Source organism: Nomascus leucogenys, chromosome 25, assembly GCF_006542625.1.
Source record: "Nomascus leucogenys isolate Asia chromosome 25, Asia_NLE_v1, whole genome shotgun sequence".
Lineage (NCBI taxonomy): Eukaryota > Metazoa > Chordata > Mammalia > Primates > Hylobatidae > Nomascus > Nomascus leucogenys.
This window is the reverse complement of record NC_044405.1, coordinates 15628681-15651992: the sequence shown is the minus strand read 5'-3', so window position 1 is coordinate 15651992 and position 23312 is coordinate 15628681. Positions and strand designations below refer to the sequence as shown.

General features: G+C 38.3%; 1 protein-coding gene across 1 annotated transcript; it reads left to right on the top strand.

Moving 5' to 3' along the window:
- Positions 1–7187: 7187 nt before the first annotated feature.
- Positions 7188–8413, top strand: CLDN17 (claudin 17). The gene has a single exon (XM_004092297.3). The coding sequence runs from the start codon at positions 7370–7372 to the stop codon at positions 8042–8044; it is 675 nt and encodes a 224-aa protein (XP_004092345.2). The 5' UTR covers positions 7188–7369; the 3' UTR covers positions 8045–8413.
- The last annotated feature ends 14899 nt before the right edge of the window (positions 8414–23312 follow it).

The following is a 23312-nucleotide window of genomic DNA, read 5'->3' as shown; positions in this document are numbered from 1 at the left end:
AGGTCACCCCTGAATGCATTTCTGGAATACAAAACTGTTGTTGTTTTTTAAAAAAGAACAAACAAGTAAGATAATATTTCATTATATAAATCCAGTCTTTACTGATGTAGAAAAGTACTCAAACTGAAAATTTATAATTTAGGAAAATATAGTTAAACACTGAACCTTAAATTGAAGGATGGCCCAGCTAAATAAACACTGTATTGATCAATTACTTCATTATTCATTCAAACAATATTTCTTGGGCATCTACTATGGATCAGGGAATTCGTGATCTGCACTGAGAATAGAATGGTAATAGAATGGGATAGAATAGAATAGAATAGAATAGAATAGAATAGAATAGAATAGAATAGAATAGATAACGGACATAAGTCTCTGTTCTTATAGAATCTGTACTTCAGATGGGAAATGACTTTAAATATGAATGGAAATGTATATTTATATAGATCTTGTGAAAAAATGCTGTGAAGACAAATGCATAGTACTATGAAAGACTAAAAAAATGGCAGGGATGGGGATTTTGTCAAAGCTGATATGATCTGAGAATTCAGGGCAAGTTTCTCTTGTAACTAAATTTGGACCAAAATCCAAAGAAGAATGAATAAGCATTAAGTGGACAATGTGCATGTGCTGACATGAAGAGGGAATTGAGAAAGTACTTTAGGTAGAGGGAACAGATATATGAAAGTCAACAATGCAATAAGCAATAACAGAGTAGGGATGTGTGTATGTGTGTGTGCGTGTGTATACATAAATATACTTAAATACAACTTCAAATCAGCCTAATGGGCATCCAGTTAAAGCTTTTTTGACTCTTATGTATTTGTTAAAATTTGAACTGGCTACTGTGGGAGACAGGGCATTCTCTTTCAAAATAGACACACAGGATGCGCACAGTGGCTCATGCCTATAATCCCAGCACTTTGGAAGGCCGAGGTGGGCAGATCACCTGAGGTCAGGAGTTCAAGACCAGCCTGGCCAACATAGCGAAACCCTGTCTCAACTAAAAATACAAAAATTAGCTGGCCATGGTGGTGGGCACCTATAATTTCAGCTATTCAGGAGGCTGAAACAGAAGAATCGCTTGAACCTGGGAGGTGGAGTTTGCAGTGAGCCGAGATTGTGCCACTGCACTCCAGCCTGGGTGACAGAATGAGACTATCTCCAAAAAAGAACAAACAAAAAAACAAAATAGACATACAGTAAGTTGTGAGAATGTTTTAATATTTTCTGGTTTGGAACCCCTGAAAGGGGAGACAAGGCAAGAGGAGGATGCTTTGTGTCCTAATTTTTCCATTCGGATGTTATACCTCTACTCCTATTCATTTCAAGCTGATGCTACAAGTAAAACTAACACATTTTTACAGAGGAAAGCAAAAAGCTCAACTTAAATTAGATTCCCTAAGACCTCAGTACAAGTCTCAGGAAGACATAAGAATACAATTAGTCAGCAGCCCTTATTAGCAGATTCGTCTCACTGATTGTGATTTAATCAGAGATAATTTGTGGACAGGATGGAGGTTATGGATTCTTGCATATGTGTACAGCCCAGATTGTCCCTAAGTGCTCCAAAACATCTAATTCCTATAAATTATTTTCTGGTATGGCTCACAGGCAGCTCAGACTTCACATCTAAAAAGTGAACCATTAATCTTTTTCTAAAAGGTCACTCAACCTTCAGTGTCTCACGTCATGGTAAATGCAACCCTGAGTACAATGATGCTCATGTCAACAATATAACAGGCATCTCTGAAACTTTCCACTACCTCCAGTCCATCACCCACCTTCACCAATTGTAGCTCCTCTACATAGTGTAAAGCCATCCACTCCTACATTGCCCCTACTCTAATCCAGCTTCTATCATCTCTCATCATCTCTCACTTGGACTATCACAATAACCTTCTAATTGGTTTCTTCATGTTCAATTTTGTTCTTTCTAATTAATTTCTCCAAAATAGCCATATTGTTTTGGTGTTTGGTGTTTTTTCTGTGTGTGTGTGTGTTTTTTTTTTTATTTTTTATTTTTTGATACAAAGTCTTGCTATCACCCAGCCTGGAGTGCAGTGCTGCGATCTTGGTTCACTGCAACTACCGCCTCCTGGGTTCAAGCGATTCTCCTGCCTCAGCCTCCTGAGTAGCTAGGATTACAAGCATGTGCCGCCACATCTGGCTAATTTTCATATTTTTAGTAGAGATAGGGTTTCACCATGTTGGTCAGGCTGGTCTTGAACTCCTGACCTCTTGATCTGCCCGCCTCAGCCTCCCAAAGTGCTGGGATTACAGGCGTGAGCCACCGCACATGGTCTTTTGTTTTGTTTTTAAGCAGACTTGAGTCTTGATTGTGTGAGTCCCATGCCGAAAATCTTTAACTGGCTTTGCATTGCTCTTAGGAGATTATTACATGGTTCATATTGTTTGCATATCTGGACCTTGTCTACATTTGCAACCTCATCTCAATTCTCTCACCCTCTTCTGGCTTGGTCTTCCACTTGCATTAAACCCAAACTCTCTTTGCCTGCAGTGCTTTTACCCAGATGGTCTCTTGTGCCCAGAATTCTCTTTCTCTCTTTGTTGAATTATCTGGCTAATTCCTACTCAAGCTTCAGGTTGCAGTTTAAATATTGTGTTTTCAGAGTGCCCTTCCTTCATTAGAGAACACTTAGTTAAAATTAAAATCATTTCTGTTTATACCATATATTTTTTAACCATAGCTATACCTTAATTTTTAATAATATGTATTTTGGCAATTTCATGTTTAGTATTTATCATGCTCACTAAAATGTAAGCTCCATGAAGACATGGAATGGAGTCATGGTCAGAGGCTATGTTTTAAAGTTGAGCAGGGGTCATTCAAAAATTGGTCTCTTGCGTCATGCTAAGGAATTTGGATCTTATTTTACAGGCAATAGAGAAATAATGAAAAATTTTAAGTAAGGTGGTGGCATGTACAGAGTTTGATTCCACAAGGTTTTATGGTTCTTCAATAAAAAATGAATCAGAAAGTAGTAAGAAAGGGCAGAGGCAAGGAGGTTACGTAAGACATTCTTGAAATGGTACAGATGAATAATGTCAAAGGGATGAACTAAGACACAGCATAGAACAGAAAACATATTTAATCCATTTGAATAAGGCGTCAGTCAATGGTTGGTTTCCCTGAGCATGAGACTCTGAGGCAGAGATTAGTGTGCATTATGTTTATTATGAGATCACACCTTAGGAAAAGAAGGGAAGGAAGAGGATTGGCCATATAGAGAAGTTTAGTTGGGATGCAGGGCTAATGAAGGCCTTATCTGACCACACAGTGAGCTCTGGAGCTAGAATAGCCCCTGAGTGTTAACCCCATGGGGCTAACAGGGCTAGTGGTCAGGACCATATTGATGAGTCACGGGATATGGGCTACGTCTATGAATGGGGAATAATCTGAGTAACATGCCTATTTCCAGGTAATACCTGAATGAAGCCGAGAGCTGAGGGTGTTCTGCCCACAGCACTCTAAGCAGCTGCAAAAGACATCTGGGTGGAACATCACAGGGTCCACTCTAGGCACATATTTATTAACGAAGAAGAGAGACAAATGAGCTGAGGGTGACAAACAGAAACAGGCATAGGCTAAAGACAACAGATTCAGAACTTACAGCCTGGCAGGAGGTAGGTAATGCTGTGCAGACATAGGTGAGGTGCCTTAGGGAGAGTGTGCCGAGTGAGAGTACTGAGGTATGTCAGGAAGTCTGGAAGAAAACAAACAAAACAAACATGGTGAAGGGCACCTACAGAAAGAAGAGTGAGAATGCGTATGCAGAGAAGTAATAAGGACGATAATACAACAAAAACAAATGAGACAAATATTAACAGAAAACTTTTCCTGGGTGTTTGCTCAGGACCAGGTTCTTTGCACACATTCCATTTAATCTTCAAGGCAGCCCTGTGAATCTGATGTTATTATTATCCTGATTTTGTAGAACAGGCACTTTTGGGGGGGATTCAGAAACATGCCTGAGATGGATGGCTAAGGCATCAAGCCAAGACTGAACCAAATCTCTCTCCAGAGCACATGCCCTTCACTGTCAAGATGCCTTAACATAATGCCCTTCACTGTAGAAGACAGTGGTTTGTTGTGACCTTTACTGAAATAGCAATAAGCAGAAATATGGAAGCGTTTTGGTAAAGATAGTAGTTAGGATGTCCAAGAAGTCTATAACATTTTTAGGAAGGTGTTTGCGGGTAGCATGATGACTAAAGGCAGATTTCAATGTGGATAGCAGTGGGAAATGTGAGAGAGGACCAAAAGATGTGTCGAGATACATGGCAAGGAATACAGATCTGGCAAGATGAAATTTCATTTTATTTTATTTTATTATTTTTATTCGTTTCTCCTACATTTTTATAATTTTAACTTTTATTTTACAGATGGCACACACCTTTAGTCCCAGCTACTAGGGAGGCTGAGGCAGGAGAGCCATTTGAACCCTGGAGGTGGAGGTTGCACATGTGTAAGTCGTTTACGGATACTGAGATCCGGGTGTGAATGATCCCATCACCCAGATAGCATAATACTCAATCATTGGCTTTTCAACCCTTTTCTCCCTCTTCCCTTCCCTCTGTAGTAGTCCCCAGTGTCTGTTGTTGCCATCTTTATCTCTACACCTACCTGATGTTTAGCTCCCACTTATAAGTGAGAACATGTGAAATTTGGTTTTCTGTTCTTGTATTAATTCACTTAGGATAATGGCCTCCAGCTGCATCCATGTTGCTGTAAATGACAGGATGTAATTATTTTATATGGCTGCATAGTATTCCATGATGTATATGTACCAAGATGGAGTTTTAAAATAGAAGAAAATTGAGTATGTTTATTTTCTAAGGGACACCTCAGAGAGAGGGAGAAGGTGTCAGTACAATGAAAGGAGGGAATGATCAATAGGGCAAGTCCCACTGAAGAGGTAGAAGGGGATGAGATTCATAGAAAGGTTGGAGAGGAAAGCCATATCTTCCCCTAAATACGAAGGAGAGAAGGTTAAAATGTTTTTAACAATTGGCTTTGTCGGTAAGAGGCAAAGACCAAGAGCTCCTATGTTATTTATGTTTTTCAGGTTATTCATTTCTTGGGGGTTGGGAATAGGGTCTCACTCTGTTGCCCAGGCCCGAGTGCAGTAAAGCAATCACAGCTCACAGCAGTTTTGACCTCCCAGGCTCAAGCGATCCTCCCACCTCAGCCTCCCGAGTAGCTGAGACTGCAGGTGTATGCCACCACATCCAGCTAATTTTTATTTTTTTGTAGAAACACAGTGTCACTATTTGCCTAGGCTGGTCTCAAACTCCTGGGCTCAAAAAATCCTCCTGCCTCAGCCTCTCAAAGTGTTGCAATTATAGAAGTGAACCACTGTACCCAGCCTCAGATTATTTTTATATTTAGGAGGTATCTCCATATCTTAAACAAACACATGTCCTCACTTATAATACAGACAATATGCTCTAGCTGATAAGAAAGCAAATAATTGGAAAAAAGGACTGGAAACTTCCAGGACAAAATGAACATAGGAATAAAACTGAAGTAGAATGAGGAAGAGGAACTAGAACGAGGAAGAGGACCCAGAAGTAACAAGTCAGAGTAATGCTGGAAAATCCTGTCAGGGAGGGAATGGTTAAGCCTATGTCTCAGTAACCATCAACAAAGGGCCAAGGAAACGCTTCATCCAATCCGGTGTTGGGAAACTGTTAACGACACAGAAGTCATCTGTTTGCTCAATGACTCACATTCCTTAGAGAGGGAGTTCTCAGACCAATCATTCTGAAAACTCAATGATTTTCACATTCATTAATTCAGTGAGTGGACTCTTTAAATCTGGATGTCTTTGGACCACCCATTAAATCTTTGGCCTGTAATTGACTGAAATGGAGGACATTTTGCAAACTGTAATGCCTCCCACCTGGAGTGTGGTTGGTGTGCTTGCTTTGGAGACATTTTCATCCTTACAGTAGATCCCTTGCCAGTGGGATGTAAAAGAAAAAGGAAAAGGGTCCACTTCTCCCACATGAAGCCCCCCACTGCCTCTAGGGAATGGCAAGAAAGCGGCAGTCAAAAGCTACAACTTGACTGGAATTTTGAAATAATCTCAGTTGAATTTTTCTTCCTTTGAAAACCATTTGAAAAACTATAGAAAGGATAGTGTTAAATTTCCACTAGGTTTAGTCCCACTTATACGAAAAGATTCGAAAAAGCATCTCTCCCTCCTATTTTTGAATCAGACTAGACAGAGGAGGTAAGCACAGTGAGTTACAGAGCTGGGCTTGTTCCTGGATCAGTTACCACATGGCTTGTCTCAGCCAAATACTTTGCCCACCTCCCGTTCATCTGGCAAATAAGGGTCTGAAGTTTGATGGCCTTGAAGATAACTTCCAGCATTAAAATGTTCTCTAGCATCTAAATTTTAAGTGACTGCATAGCCAATTTCAAGGGCCACTTTTATATTGTTCCATAAAAGTGAAAGGTATGTGTTTGGCTTTAATAAATGTGATATATTTCAAGCTGCCATTGAAGAAACATTGAATGAAAGTTTCCATACTAAACATTACTTCAATAGAGAGAGAGGTGTTACTTAACAGTGAATGTAATAATTAACAGTTCATTCAAATTAATTATAAAGAGTACTTCTCTATTTTCTTCTTTTCTGGATCTTAAGAATAAACTATGAAATGTTAATTTCTTGCTTAGGGCTCCTCCTAAGTATCAGTAGTTTTCGTGTGTCTTGAAACTAATACCTAAACATTTCTCCCTATTGAGGCATCTTTATTAAAGCCAGAATTGATTACCATCTTAAGGAAAAGTGGCTTACACTAGAATAAAGTAATAGTTTAAAGTCCAAAATGTTTTTTAATTACTCTCCAATAAACTCACAAGGTTTTGGCGTTGTCTTCAGCTGTGTCTTAACACATATATTTACACTTTTATATCAGAGTGATTTTTACACAGGAAGTTTCAGCTCTGTAATTAGCAATCCACAATGGAAACTTTGACACTTAATTACAGCATTGCTAAGGCAATAATAATATGAGAAATCCTAAACTTGAATGCAGTATTTCTTGACACACCCCTAGCTACCTTCTTATTGGCTGGGAAACAATTATATAAGACTAGTAAATAATCCATACAGAAATGAATGTGTATGAAAAAAGGCAACATGCATTTACAACAGGTACTTCTAGTTAGGCCAAGTTCAGTCACAGCTACTGATTTGGACTGAAACGTTATGGGCAGCAGCCAAGAAGAACATCATCAAAGACTTCTCTGGACTCAAAAGGCTTCCACGTTCTACATCTTGAGCATCTTCTACCACTCCGAATTGAACCAGTCTTCAAAGTAAAGGCAATGGCATTTTATCCCTTGCAAATTGCTGGGCTGGTTCTTGGGTTCCTTGGCATGGTGGGGACTCTTGCCACAACCCTTCTGCCTCAGTGGAGAGTATCAGCTTTTGTTGGCAGCAACATTATTGTCTTTGAGAGGCTCTGGGAAGGGCTCTGGATGAACTGCATCCGACAAGCCAGGGTCCGGTTGCAATGCAAGTTCTATAGTTCCTTGTTGGCTCTCCCGCCTGCCCTGGAAACAGCCCGGGCCCTCATGTGTGTGGCTGTTGCTCTCTCCTTGATCGCCCTACTTCTTGGCATCTGTGGCATGAAGCAGGTCCAGTGCACAGGCTCTAACGAGAGGGCCAAAGCATACCTTCTGGGAACTTCAGGAGTCCTCTTCATCCTGACGGGCATCTTCGTTCTGATTCCGGTGAGCTGGACAGCCAGTATAATCATCAGAGATTTCTACAACCCAGCCATTCACATAGGTCAGAAACGAGAGCTGGGAGCAGCACTTTTCCTTGGCTGGGCAAGCGCTGCTGTCCTCTTCATTGGAGGGGGTCTGCTTTGTGGATTTTGCTGCTGTAACAGAAAGAAACAAGGGTACGGATATCCAGTGCCTGGCTACTGTGTGCCACACACAGATAAGCGAAGAAACAGGACAATGCTTAGTAAGACCTCCACCAGTTATGTCTAATGCCCCCTTTTGGCTCCAAGTATGGACTACGGTCAATGTTTTTTTATAAAGTGCTGCTAGAAACTGTAAGTATGTGAGGCAGGAGAACTTGCTTTATGTCTAGATTTAAACTGATATGAAAGTTTCAATTTGTTACTGGTGGTAGGAATGGAAATGACTTACTTGGACATTCTGACTTCAGGTGTATTAAATGCATTGACTATTGTTGGACTCAATCGCTGTTCCAATTTTCATATTCTAAATTCAAGTATGCCCATAATCATTGGCAAGTGTACAATGATGGACTACTACTTTTTGACCATCATATATTATCTGATAAGAATCTAAAGTTGAAATTGATATTCTATAACAATAAAACATATACCTATTCTAAAATGTAACCTATTATTTTTCCTCTACATTGTTTCTTGTACTACATACTAACAACTAAATGATGACCTTTTTTAAAAGACTATCATGGAAAATTGTAGATATCAAACAATAATTTTTAGCTGAATTTGTCAAAATACGAAAATGTCCATCTAATGAAAGGCTTTGTTCCTTTAGGAACACACACAATAAAAATTAGACACTTTAGTGAAAAGGGAGCTCTGATTTCTCTTAAGACGATTAAGAAGACAGATTTTAAGATCTCTAATTTATACAGTTAAACTCACCTAGAATTACTGTTTAAAGGAAAATAATTTATAAATGAAAACTAACATTTTTCATAGCCTATCATCTGCACGTCAAGCAAACAGAAGCATCTATCTTGATAAGACACATCAATGGGAGGCTATTAACACTCAATTCTTATCTAGAGGTTATACGGTCCCAATTAGAGAATTGCAGTTTGGGCGTTGAAGGGAATGGTTTCTTTTCCTTGTTTTATTCTTTAGTCATTGCACAGGTATAAACATGCTAAGCAATTCAAAGAATCAAGGTAATGATTCAGACAATTAGTCAGGCTGAGATAAATACCTTTTTTGTATTCTCTACTAAACAAATAGGTATGGTGAAGGTATTTTTGTTTTGCTTGAATTACACACATGATTTTCTCAGTTCTTCATTTCCCATATCAATATCAGGGTTAAAAGTGTGGTGGGTCATGTGGGGTGAGAGTGAGTGGGGAGTGTTTATGAGGCAAGATCACCCCTATGGGTTGCTTCTGAATAGCTTTTATGTCTTGTGAATCAATCAATGTTTATATGTTCAGTTTTAACTCTTCAAATATTGTGCTTATTTTGTAATAAAAATGTATTTAATTTTGAGTATATAATTGCAATGAGAAGCTTGAATTTGCTCACCAAATATTTATTGCATCTTCATCCTTATTGTAATAAAATAAAATAGATTACAATGATGTTGATATATTTAGCTGTGGGGTCAATTAGAATAAATTTCTGTCCTCACAAGATCACTTAGTAACTCTGAAACATTAAATCAGGGATACCTCAAGCCTGGATGTTAATATCCAGCCTTCACTGTGTTCTACAAACCACCAGCAAGACGTCAGTAGGTGAAGCCCCTGGTAATTTAAAACTGTATTTAAAACACTGGTAATATTAAATGATAAGATCACACAAGTGTAAATATCTTCAAAGATTAGCAATAAAAATAAGAAAAATGGTGATTAAGATGAATTTTTCCTAAGATTGATTTTTTTAATCAGACTTGATTCAGAAAGGCCTAATATTGGGTATGTTGGAAGAGTCATTTTTCTTTTACAGACAAATAGGTTGTCATAGAATCATTTTTCTTACCTTTTGGCTCACCTAGAAGTAATTAGCTTTACAAGAATGGATTCCTCAGCCTAAATGGGGAAGTATGTTATTCTGCTAACCAGAGGATCAAAGAGTAAAAAGGTATAACACTTGGTGCAATTATAAGATAATATTAGCTATTGAATATGTGGTAACATCTCAGGAACTAAGTTTTCTGCTGCTTGCCCTTCCATTAATCAATGTGTAGCTTTGGAAAGATTATTTTTCCCTGCTCCACTCTGCTGTAGTATTTTTCCAATTACACCAAAAATAAATTTTACTAATTTTCCATGAATTTAAAGATGCATTAAGAATGCACATTTCCTACTACAAACCCCGGTGTGCACGAAATTTATCTTTATTTTCTACAATTTAACTCAAGTTCAACTTCTTGAGTACTTCCCCACATGTTATACAGTTGTTAGGATCTTACGCAGGGCTAAGCAGTGTTCCATGGTGGTTTCCAGGGTCAGTCCATGGTCATCAGTCCCTGCAGGTATCCGAGAAGATGTCTATTTGTCTATTTTATCTGCCCACAGAGTCTTTTTAGGCTTCTTAGCTCTGTCAATGCTGCCATACTTGGCCTTTTTTTTTTTTTTTTTGAGACTCTTGCTCTGGGCTGCTTGAACCAGTAGATTTCAACCTTGGCTGCATATTAGAATTGCTTGGGGAACTTCGGAAAATACCAATATAGCTGGTGCTGAGATGATCTATGGTACCATTCTCCAGAGTCATAGCCAGGTACCTTACCTGCTGACCTGGTTACCAGCTATCCACAAGCAGTGGTAGAGAAAATGGCTACTTCCCAATAAAATGTTTCTAATGTCGCCTCTGTAACCCTTCTTCTCCTTCTCCACTGTCAAAAACCTTGTGCAATTTCACAGAGGTTTTCAGAAGCAAATGCATAGGCTAAAACTCTTCAAGGCTACTTTTGTCTTCCGTTTTTCTACATACTCAGTGAAATGCTTTACGAGTGGGACCAGGGAAAGAGGGAGAATATAAGGAGAGAAAAATACTTAACATCAGAAAATAGAAAAATAGTTAACATCACAAAATATTATTTAATCACACATGGCTGAAGATGTTTTAAGAGAGTAATACTTTTGTAGTTTACAAATTTAATTAAATGCACACCAATAATCTTTTTCGTTTGTAAAAAATCTTGCTATATTTAAAAGCATTTTGTTAAACTGTTTTGATCTTTGTAACCACCATGTGCTGTAGAAAGTGTAGATATCATTACCAAAACATGCCAAGTAAAAGAACTGAGACATACAAGGTCATCTGACTTGGCCAAAGTCACATAGCTAACATGCAGAAATCAAGAATTCAACAACAGGACTAAGTTGTTATTTAATAATAATTTGAGGAATGATCAAAAAACAGTATACATACAGTACAATGGTTTGAGGGTTTAACTGCTATGCATTCCCTCTTCCCCCAGAGAAGAGATGAAACTATGGAATTCAGAAATGTAAGGAAAGTTATTGGCTTTTAAGTATAAAAAGCACAGATTCTTAGGAGATTGTGGGCCAAGTATAACATGGTTATCTTTTAGATTAAGAGTATGAAATGATTTCCTTGGATGAAGGTATGATAATAAGGAGCAGAGTTTAGAGGGTCTAGATGCCAGTGTGACCCTGGGAGTAGCCTGGTGGCCACTCCCTAGTCCAGTTCCTGGGGACTGGGGCACAGGGGAATAATAAACTCTCAGATGGGTTTGAGAATCCAAGGGCAGAAATGATCTGTGTCCTGACTCATGTGGAGCTGAGGATGTCAACAAAGTATTCCCTGTGACCTCACAGTGCTGGAGGATAAGTGACATCTCTGTGATGTATTTAGTCTGACAGCCTAAAAGATAATCTTGCCAAGTTCCCCGCAGCTGGAACGCCGTGGGAGCAGAAGAACAATTCCTGCCCATCTCAGAGGGGCACAGAGCATGCCAGACCCAAAAAGGTCTAGTGACTGGGACTAAGTGAGACACAGCAGTCATGCACATGGACAAGCGGCTGGCCCATCCATGCCTGCATGCCTTCAGATCTGCTCCTTCACTCCTCTGTCTAATCTGTATCCTATGGATGTTGATGCTTACAGCTGGGGATTGTGTGCCAAGAGCTTGTCGTAAGAGTGGTCCTCCCCAGGTACAGGCAATAGGAGGGGGCTCTTTCTGTAAATAATAGAAAAGCAATAATAAAACCTACTAAATATTGGGTCTGTTCTTTATTATCTTCACATGCTGACCTTTCTAATTAATGTTAGTGATAAAACACCAGATCAAAACAAACAAAAAAATGTAATTTATTGCTGTAAGTTCGGAACAATCAATGTGATTACTCTTCAGAGAGGTAGGTAGTGTTATGGGCTTAAGTGTGCCTTCTCCCCATTTATATGTTAAAGATCTCACTTCTGCATAAATGAAAATGCAACTGTATTTGGAGATAGGGTCTTTATAGGGGTAATTAGGTTAAAATAAAACTATTAAGATATGATATTATATATGACTGGTGTTCTTATAAAAACATGAGGAAATTTGGACATAGACAGGTACAGAGAAAAGGTGATGTAGAGACACATAGGGAGAAGATCGTCATCTATAGGCTAGAGAAAGAGGCCTGGAACAGCTTCTTCCCTCACAACCTTCAGAAGGAACTAACCCTGCAGACACCTTGATCTCAGAATTCTAACCTCCAGCCCGGCGAGACTATAAATTTCTGTTGTTTAAGCCACACAGTTTGTGATATGGGAGCCCTAGCAATCTAAGATAGATGGACAGGCAGATAGGTAGATAAATAGATAGTAGGTACATAGAGAGACAAATAATTAATAGACAGATGACAGATACATAATAAATAGATAATATTTAGACAATTGATGGATTGATTGATAGATGAGAGATGATAGTGATTGATAAATAGACGATTAGATAGACACATAGATGATAGATAAAGAGATGTCATCTATGCTACAAATGAATAGACAGAAGATGCCATCTACATCACCATGCGCCCTGACACATGTGGACTTGGCTTCATGGGTCTGTTGCCAAAGTTAAAGAGTTTTCTCCCATATTCCAATTCAGCAAGGCATGATTTTCAAATAATTTTTCTCCAGCCATTCTGTTTTACTGTTTTAATTTTTTAAAAACAAATAAAACCCTCAAGTCATGATAAAATGACAGAGTTCTGTTCTGTTTCCGTGTCTTTGCAATTTCTGTGCTACCGAAATGGGAGGCATAGATTATACAGCTAGCTCAAGTGGTTCTAACCTGTATGAAGGCACTGGAATTTCTTCAGAGTAACGTCTATAAAAATGTTTATTAAAGTATAGATAATAAAAACGTGTTAACTTGAAGCTTATTCTGGAAAAAATCTTCTCTTACAGAGGAGTGGTATATTTGCTCCAAGAGTCAAGTATACTAGATAGGCTACTGAGGCTGGTTTTCCCAAGCTCCTGTGTTCAGCTGCCACCTGCCAGGTGACAGATTGGAGGACAGAGGCAGAGGGGACTATAAACTTTCCCTCACTCCACCCTTCAGCTCTATCAGAAGGGCCCAACTGAAGCCCAGGTTCTGCCTTTTGCCAAGTGAACCCCATTCCTGGGTCTGGCAATACTCCCTTTTCCTTCATCATCTGGGAAGTCGCAGCTTTCTGCTGTTGTTAGTACACGGGAGGTTCCATAGTCCTCTCCTCGGTTTCATAACTCTCCCTGTAACCTGTGTAAGCAAATCCCTCTATTAAATTCCACTAATTTTAATATCTAGAATAATTTTGGTTTTCCTGGTTTTATTTGACAGATACAACTGAAAATCATCCTGAAATGGGGGCTTCTCAGCGGAATCCAAGGTGAACAACTGAAGATTTTAAATATCAAATCAATGACTTGGTTTGACACGGGCCCACAGAACTTAGATTCAACCCTGGGAAAATTTTGCACTCTCAGAGAGTAAGATGAAGTTTATCTAACATGTAGGCTTGAAACAAAAATTTAGTTCGGTGTTTAAAAAATGTTTAGTAAGTGCATGTCAAAACACTACACATAGGAGATGGCAACTGTTTGCTGAGAAAATGAATGATTGATGAATCAATGAAGAAAGAAAGTAATAAGTAAACCATAATATGAAGCACCTTATCTAGGGAAAATCAGAAGTTCAATTCCTAACTGGGTTTAAGGAGTTTTGTGTTTTTAGTATTCTTTTAGCAGAATTATTTCCAAGAAAATAGCTAATGGACAAATACTGGCCCGTTAAGAAAGTGTTGAGAACAAAATCTGATACAAAAAATATCTTTAGGTCTGAATTCAGATTACAATTAGTGAAGCTTGGAATTGGCTAGTAAAAGTGACTAGTAAAACATTAAGTAAAAAGTAAATTATGAAATGGACATGACTATAGCAAAATGGCTAAAACTACTACTACAATAAAGATGTATCAGACATTTTATCACGGTTGGGCTGCTTGAGGGACAAAGAATGCTTTTCTCAGGGAATAAATGCCCCCATACACACTGAATAACTAGGTTAATTGTGGATATGGGTTTTCTGGAAAGAAATTTGTCAAACAGATTCTCAGAATACAAATAGATGGCATATAATAAGGGAGAATTAAAAGTATAAATAGAGGGTACAACCAGAAAACACGGCAAACAAACAAAAAAGGGAGAGAGGAGAAACTGCAGTGATTGAAAGAGGATTTCAGTGAGTACAGAGGGAAAAAAAGGACATTCAGGTTCACCATGAGGAAAATAATTCTTAGAACACTGGTATTTAACTGGTAATGAATATTGTCAGAAGCACTGGAGACAACACTGCCATGTATAAAGCTCCCTTTCCATTCCCTCTTCCCTAGAACTGACAGCTTGGTCAGAATCATACAACTGTGAAACTGAAAAGGATCACAGAGGAAACTGAGGCCAAGAGCAGTTAAGCCTGTCTAGCTAACTCCTCTCCACCTCAATCTAGGCCTCACTACATTCATCAGACATTGTCCAGACTGAAATCAGCCTATCTCAGGAAAGACCTGCCCTTCAGCTTTTCACTCACCTTCCCTTGCATCAATGATTACTCCTCTTCTCTAGTCCATCAACCTCAACTTGAACTCAGACCTATTGCCTTCCAGCTTTGAGCTGCCATTTATATTGCATTCTGCACCTCCTGAAATGTCCTCCATTTTTACTTCTCTAAAAACGTCAGATTCGTTAAGATTGTCAACATTTGTTTCAATAAACTTGTTACTGTTTTTCAAACCTTTCTTAATTTTTTCCCTGAAATTATTATTGAGAATTCTTTTCTTTAGGATGTTGGGAGACGTATTTTTTTATTCCTTCCCTAGATCATATATATGCTTACTTCCTTTGAGAACTCATTCATTCCTGTTATTTCAACTGCCAGTAATCGGCAAATGGCTTAGCAGAAAGAGCCCTGGACTGGGAGATTTGAGTTCATTATGTGGCTCTTTCAACCAAACTGAATTTCAGCTTTCTCATATACAGAGTGTGGAAAGGGATAATCTTTTCCAACATACAATACATGCTTGTAACTAGACATATATATTGTGTGTATATATACATAAGTTAGATTTCATATAAATAAACTATACATATATAGAGAGAGATTATTTAATTTTCATTATTACTCTTCTTTTATGGGTTAAAAAAAACCTGATGCTCAAAGAGGTTATATAACCTTTCCAGGGATACACAGCAAGGTCACTGCACCTGCCAGCCATAATGAGGCATCTTGAAAGAGCATGCTGTCTTCTGTGTAGCACTCTTTCTCCCCATTTAAGGAGGATAGTAACCAGTCTCTCTACCTGGAAGGGCTACTGTAAGGATAAAATGAGGCAATGCCTGTGAAAGTATTTTAATCATAAGGCATTATGTAAATGTAAAATGTAATTACTATTATTATCTCCCAGCAATCCAGGTTTTAAGCTCTTTATAGTTCTCTTGCTTTCTCTACCCACAGAGCATTTCACTTGGGTGCCCTTTTGGCCTTAAACTTTAGCAAAAGTAATATTCATTATGTTTTTCTAAGCTTAAAATTTAATCAATTTTTCTTTCCCTTTGTAAGTGTCACAATTCATTTAGTCTTCTAAGACACAGATAACTGTATGTAGATACTGGCTTAGCTCCTGTTTTCCTGGAGCAATAATTAATAGCACTCTCTTTTTCTCTCAAAAATCCAATTTTGGATGATAAATCATGTGTTCACCTAACATCTCTTTAGATGCCTCCTGCTATGGTTCTTATCTTCTCTATTCTTGCTCATTATGCTCTAAAACATTACTGAACACCTATTCCTTTCCTGTTTACACTCACAAACTTTAACCCAATGGCTAATTGCCTGGCTTACTGAGACAGATCTCTTTCCCCTCTTCCCATCTTGTGAATCCCTCTCTTCCATGTTTCATATAAAGAAGCATGGATTCTCACCTCCAACCATGGTTATTATCATTTAACTTCCTTTATTAGAGCTCACAGGCTTTTTGATATACTTTCAATTATCTTTCATCTCTCTTACTTTTTCTTCTTCAACTCCCTCTTTACAATGATACATAACTACTTTGTGTATATACAACTGTGCTCAAGTTGTCTCATGTCCCATCAATCACACATATGTTTACCTGAAATCTGAAGCATACTTTTGGTGGCTTCATTGCTTTCCTAAGCCCTGCCTTCTCCAAGCCACCCTCCATCACCCTATTTACTCTGTTTTGATAGACTACAAATAGCTACTAATCATTTGCCGTTTCGTCCATCAGGAGGTGGAGTCTACTGCTCCAGACCTAGAATCAGGGCTGGCCTCATGGCTTTCTGTAGCCAACAGAGTGCAAAGGAAACTTTCTAACTTGTAATGCTGCTGCCATTCATTAATCCAGACTATGCTGATGGAGGATAAGAGGTCAGGTAAAGAGAGACCCATTCTTTTAAGCCACCTGATATGGTTTGGCTGTGTCCCCACCCAAATCTCATCTTGAATTGTGGTTCCCATGATCCCCACGTGTCATGAGAGGGACCCAGTGGGAGGTAATTGAATCATGGGGGCGGTTACCTCCATGCTGTTCTTGTGATAATGAGTGAGTGCTCATGAAATCTTATGATTTTACAAAGAGTATTTCCCCTGAACATGCTCTCTTGCCTGCCACCATGTATCACGTACCTTTGCTCTTCCTTCACCTTCTGCCATGATTGTGAGGCCTCTCCAGACACGTGGAACTGAGTCTATTACACTTTTTCTTTATAAATTACCCAGTCTCGGATATGTCCTTATAGCACTGTGAGAATGGACTAATACACCATGTCAATCATTCCAGCAATCCCACGTGAGGTCCCTGACATATGAGTGAGCCCTGTCAAACTGTTTGGAGCAGAGAGAAGCCATCCTAGCTGACCCCAAACCAAATTACTGCCTCATAAAATTCTAAGCAAATATTATAAATGTTGTTTAAAACTTTTTCAAATTGACTTTATTTCAGTCATCCGTTAATATTACTATCTATAAATCAATATCAATATAATATTTTTTGTTTTCTATCTTCTGTACTTTTTTGCATCTACAAGGATGTTTTTGATATTTTAAGTGTATGCCAGTGCCTTGCATAAATGGCCTCAGTTCATCTTTGTACCAATCCTGCAGAACAGATGTTGCCATCTTTGGTTTATGAACGAGGACCCCATCACCAAAAACATTAAGTAATATAAACTTTTCGAATTTGTAAATAATTTAGATCAAAATTGAAATTATTCATTTTTGTTGTGTCAATAACTTACATAATAAATATTTCTTGCTTATGTATAATGAGAACTGTAAGACTTCCCACACCACAGAGAAATCACTGCAAAAAAATATATAAACTAAATAAATCAAAGAAACAAAGCAATACAATGCAAATTCTGATAACTGCCATCAGGAGACCAGGGTGCCTTAGAAGGGAAGGGGAGGAGAGATACTCCAAATCCACATATTAGGAGTGTGAGCAGGTAAAGCATCTGGAGGGGAAATGAGACTGACCTTGAGGAAGAATGGGATTCCCAGTGGTAAAAATAAGTGAAAGAAGGTTTGAGAAGACAGCACAAGTACAGCTATCAATCTGGAAATCCTCTAGATGTGTCCATTGACATGTGAATTAGAACTCAGGCATACAAACAGGGAGCAATCTGAGATATGTTTGGAAAAGTTAAGTGTTCAGAACATGAAGAACTTTGAAAACTAAGATGTAGAGTTCTTTGTTTTGTGATCTATCAAGGAATTTGCACAACAGTCATATTTTTACAATTGTGAGAAAGTGTTCTGTAGCATTTCAGTCAACTTTATTACTTTATGCCCATATTACATTTTCTTGTCTCTGACATTTAAATCTTTGAAAGGGTATCAGGTCTTAATCATTGATGAGTAAACTCTTCAAAGCCATCAATATGTTAACAAGTACTTGATGAACACACACTATTCAAGGAACTGGATTAGATGTGAGAAATCTTAAAACTGCTAGAACTATGTCAAACCAAAATACTTCTACACACCAAGCGAAACAACACAAAGAAAAGGCAACCAATGGAATAGGAGAAAATATTTGCAAACTATATCTGATAAGCAGTGAATATGCCAAATATATAAGGAACCCATACAGCTCAATAGCAGAGAAAACAAATTAAAAAATGACAAAGGATCCGAATAAACGTTTTCCAAAGAAGACATACAAATGGCCAACACAGACATGAAAAGATGCTCAACATCACTAATCATCAGAAAAATGCAAATTAGAAACACAATGAGATACACCTCGCACCTGTTAGAATGGCCATTATAAAAAAGATGAAAGCTAACAAGTGTTGGCAATGGTGTAGAGAAAAGACAACCCTTTTCTTCTGGTATTCTAGTCATTATGGTTTCAGGGATTTTAGTGCCAGTTATTAACAAAGGCAGGCTCTTTACTTTTAGAGCACACACATTCTTCACAACCCCGAAGACATTTATATCTCATTAGATCTGGAAATTACTGGATGGTCCTTCATCTTTAATTAAGGGTTGATAGGATCTGTCCAACCTTGAAGAATTTTCAAGCATCTGTGGGCTAATAAAGGAAGTGTTTTGGGAAAAAATACATTTACCCTGTACATTTCTTAAATCTCACTGACTGCTATTGTTTCCCTATAACGACTGTATCAGAAACAACCTGGAATACTTGTTTAAATGCACATCTCTGTGCCCCATCCTGGATTTATTCAATTAGATCATCTGGGGAGGGGCCCAGCATCCTGTATCTTACACACACTTTAGAGTAAACTTATGCATACCTTATAGTTTGAGGAAGACTTGCTAAAGGCAATGGGATGGATACACCTGTTTTCTCCCTCACTTTGTAATTGTCTGTAAGCAAACGGAGTAGGTCTTGTAGGTGTTGTCAAAGGCATTAGTCTCATATCCACTCAGTTAGTCTAATGATCCATTGAGAATTTCAGGGAGCTCTTTTGAACCAGCCTTATTATTGCCTCTTCTTGCTTTTGGCAGATTTGCTGCTGTATTTTCAACACCAGCTCAAGTGCAAAACTACACTTCCAAATGTCTTCAACAGGTACTTATGGCAGCTAAAAAAGCAACTTTAAATGGATGTTTGCAGGCGTCTGCCCATAAAGACTGCTATTGCATCAGCTCTACTGGAGTTATTATGGTTTACAATAGGAGTTTAATTTAAGGGAGTGGTATAAACGTGCAAGACTTTGGGAAAGAAACGTGAGAGCAATTATCCCTGGATTATATCTGGACAGGACTGGATCCTTGAATCTTGGCTGGTTTGGTGCAGCCTTGCCTGCTGCAGAGTTGTGGTTGTATCTGCATTTTGGAAGCCAGCATGAGTCTATGTTTTTATTAAGAGCCACTAGAACCTTCTGGACAAAGAACCTCCCTCTCTTCATCATGTCAGTCTCTTGAACTCATCGCTGATACCCATTACACATACATATAAATGCATGCAGTGTCTTACATTCCAGAAGTTATAATCATTTAGCTAGAGGAAAAACTAAAATATGTGATGTAAATATTAGCTGAAGTTAATTTGTCTGGTGAGAATTAACTACAGTTAGAAAAAAAATCCCAACATAGGTGTGTTTCTGGTTTTCATCGTTGTTTGTTTGGAAATTCCATCACTCTCCACAAGATATTTGTAAATTTGGAATTTTTTTTATTAGTCACTGTAAGTCTGGATCTTAGATTTCACTTCTTGTGGTTGACTCTCTTGTGTGTGTATCCTGCTAATTTACACGTGGGTTACAATCCCAGTCTCTCGCAAAGAAATCTACATATAGCAGCTTCTATCTAGAGGTTTTCAAAGCAGGCTTAGGTAACAAAAAAATGAAAGGAAAACTAACCTTAAAAATCGAATATTAGCTATTCCTGATTGTAAAAGCTCTTCAGACACCTGAACAGCAGAAATTTCTCACAAGGTGCTTTTCTTTTTTGCATCCAATTTTTTTATATTCTCCTTCACTCTGGCTTCTCATGTGATCTGTGGGGTTTTCAATGTCCAGGATATCTTCTAATTTCCCACGGATTTTATTACACAAATAAACTAACACTCTATTTTTCAGTTCTAGGTTTCAATTTGCATTTCCAAAGATTCCTTTTATCTTCTCTCTTCAGTGTCTGTAAGAAACAGTTTGGGTTTTAAATAATGACTGTTTTACCACAAGATAGATAAATATGTAGAAAGGGAACAGAAGTGTGAATGGATACATAGATACATGGATGGATGGATGGATGGATGGTAATAGAAGATAGGATAGAGATTAGATAGATAATAGATAGATAGATAGATAGATAGATAGATAGATAGATAGATAGAGACTGATGGACATGTGTATCTTTTCAAAACTGTATTTCCAGTGCCTGGAACATTTCTTGGCACATAGTCAGTGATTAGTACGTATTTATTTAAAGAATAAAAATGTAGCCTCCCTAATTTGTCACCAACTTATCCATTCATACATTCATTCCACAAATATTTCACTAAGCCTCTTTTAAGTGCCAGGCACTTTTCTAGCTATGGAGATAAAGCAGTGAATAAAACGTTGTTCTTCTGAAGCTCACATTCTAAGGAGCTCACACTCCTGTCAGTTCCTCCTGAATAACTCTGGAACTCATCTCCTGTTTTTGCGGCCAGATCTTCATCTTCTTTCTAACTGGATGAATGAGATAGCCTTCTAGTATTTTTCTTTCCTCTGTAGTCTTGATACTTTGCAATTCATCATGCTTATTTTATTTACTTCCTTGGCTTCCGTAGCTGGGAAAGCTTTGGAGAAGCTGATAGAACTCAAGGAAGAGCTACAATGAACCAGGGCCTCAAAGACTAAGCTGGTCCTCCAGGCTTCCGGACACTTCAGGCTACTCTCATTTTGGCACATCTCTGCTTGCTCCTAGTTGCACGCAAGTCTTTTCAATATGGTCCCAAATTTTTATCTAGCTAACACTATAGCTCCAGAGGGAAGGTCCACATCACCTGAAGTTCAAAATATCGGAATGCGTTGGCCTGTTTTCGTTAAGTTGCCTATCTCTGAACCAGTGACTATGCCCAAGGAAATGGGAAAAAATTTTGGTGACTTGCCTTAATCCATGTATACTTCAAAGAGTTGACGCACAGGAAGCAAATAATCAAAAGTTATAAAGCACACATGGCAGTCAAAAGCAATTTCGGTCCACCATAATCTCTTATCCTTTTCTCCTTCATGATTTTTTCCACTTACTATTTCATTGTATGTAGTTATGAAAGTTATAGCCAAATGCATTGGCATTATCTACAATTGAAAAAACCTGCATATTTATTTTCTCTCCATAAATATATAACACATTTTAAAATTTCACTTGCTTTGAGAGGTATAATTCTTTTCATTTTAGTTACCTGTGTAGTTTTAAACCAGCATAACAAAATCAATCTGATTGAAAGGTTTGGTCATTAAGGAGCACAACCCTAATCTTAATAGCATTTCAATTGATAAACAATTCCAATCACATTCACCACCACAGAAAATCTGTGAAAGGGCTCCAACGAATGCCTCTGTGAGCCTTGGCCAGGAGCCCCTTCTGTGGCTGCACCCTCTGGGAAGAACTCCTTAATTCAGGCAGATGAAGCATTGCATTAGAGATACTCTCCATTGCCACAGTCTATTTCTAGGTGTTTTTTAACTTTATTGTGATTTTATTATTTTTCACGAGATTTTCAGGGTGGAAATTGGAGATTTCCTCAGTAAAACATTATTGAGTTACTGAAGTGACAATGTAAGCAAATCTTTTTTATAGCCTAAATATGACGGGAATTAGACTAGATAAATATGGAACAACTGTAATAAACACACAGATAAATTGTTTCCCTTAGCACTCAAATTTCACAAAAATAATAGTTGTGAAGAGCAAACAGGAACTTTCCTTTATCTTCACCTCATTTTCTGAGTTCACAACACTGAGAAAAATCATGAACTAAAACATAAACCATTTGATGAAAACACTATAAATTAAAACACGAACTATAGAAACATTAACTGTGAGTAAAAATCTGAACTATTTGGTGACAGAGCAGGAGCATCGCCATCTTGGACAAAACCCTCATTCTAAAGTTCACCTTAATAAAAAACGTCTAAATCCAAAGGGCATCAGCCTAATGGCTAAGATCAGCACGACCATAAACCACAAATAACGTCTCCAACCTGAAAGACTCCAAACTCCTTCTGGATCAGAGGCATGCTAGCCCCGAGATAACCCTCCTCGGGCCAGGAAGATGCCAGTCTGGAGATAACTTTGCTCTGGCGGAAAGATGGCGGCCCCAAGATAAACTCGCCTCCTCCCAGAGACATTCCAACCCCGCCAGAAAACTTCTCCCTCAAACAGGAACATTCCAAACTTCTGATAAGGCCCCTCACCCTTAAACCAATATATGCTCTTAGTTTGTCAGAGAAAGAGCTCCTGACCTAAATCAGCCAGGAGCGCCTCTCAGGTTTTAATTAAGGAAAACCTGTCTTTAACCGCCAGCCGCGTTTCGTGTTTCTTTCCTCTTTAACTTTTAATTTGGTATATTCCTCCTAGTAAATACTTGTGCCAGTGGAATTTCCCTGAACCAAGAATAATAGCTATACTGGAACATCTTAATTGCATGGTTGGCTACAGTTCAAACTTCCTGGTGTGTATGATGTAAGCCATCCCTCGGGCGATCATGGTTTCCTGATTAACCTGGGAAATGAACGCAGGTGACTTTTTGTGGAAGGCCCAAAGCCAGAGAGAAGCAGCTGTCCCACCCAGGTGTTTCAGAATATCTTTGGGTGACTCCAACTACCTTTTGCCAAAGGTTTTCTCTCATGTGCACTACCGTGCATATTAAGGAGAGTATGTCATCTGTTTTAATTTGTTGGGATTGAGTGTGAGACTGCTTCAAACTATCTACAGATATGTTACATATGTTCATAAACTCGTACATTCATAATATAAACCAAAAACCTAACTTATGCTTAAAACACTGGAAGTGATCATTTTAAACATAATGAAAGTTT

What these genes read in the sequence shown, in the direction of transcription:
- CLDN17 (XM_004092297.3), top strand. Translation starts at nt 7,370, where the DNA reads ATGGCATTTTATCCCTTGCAAATTGCTGGGCTGGTTCTTGGGTTCCTT.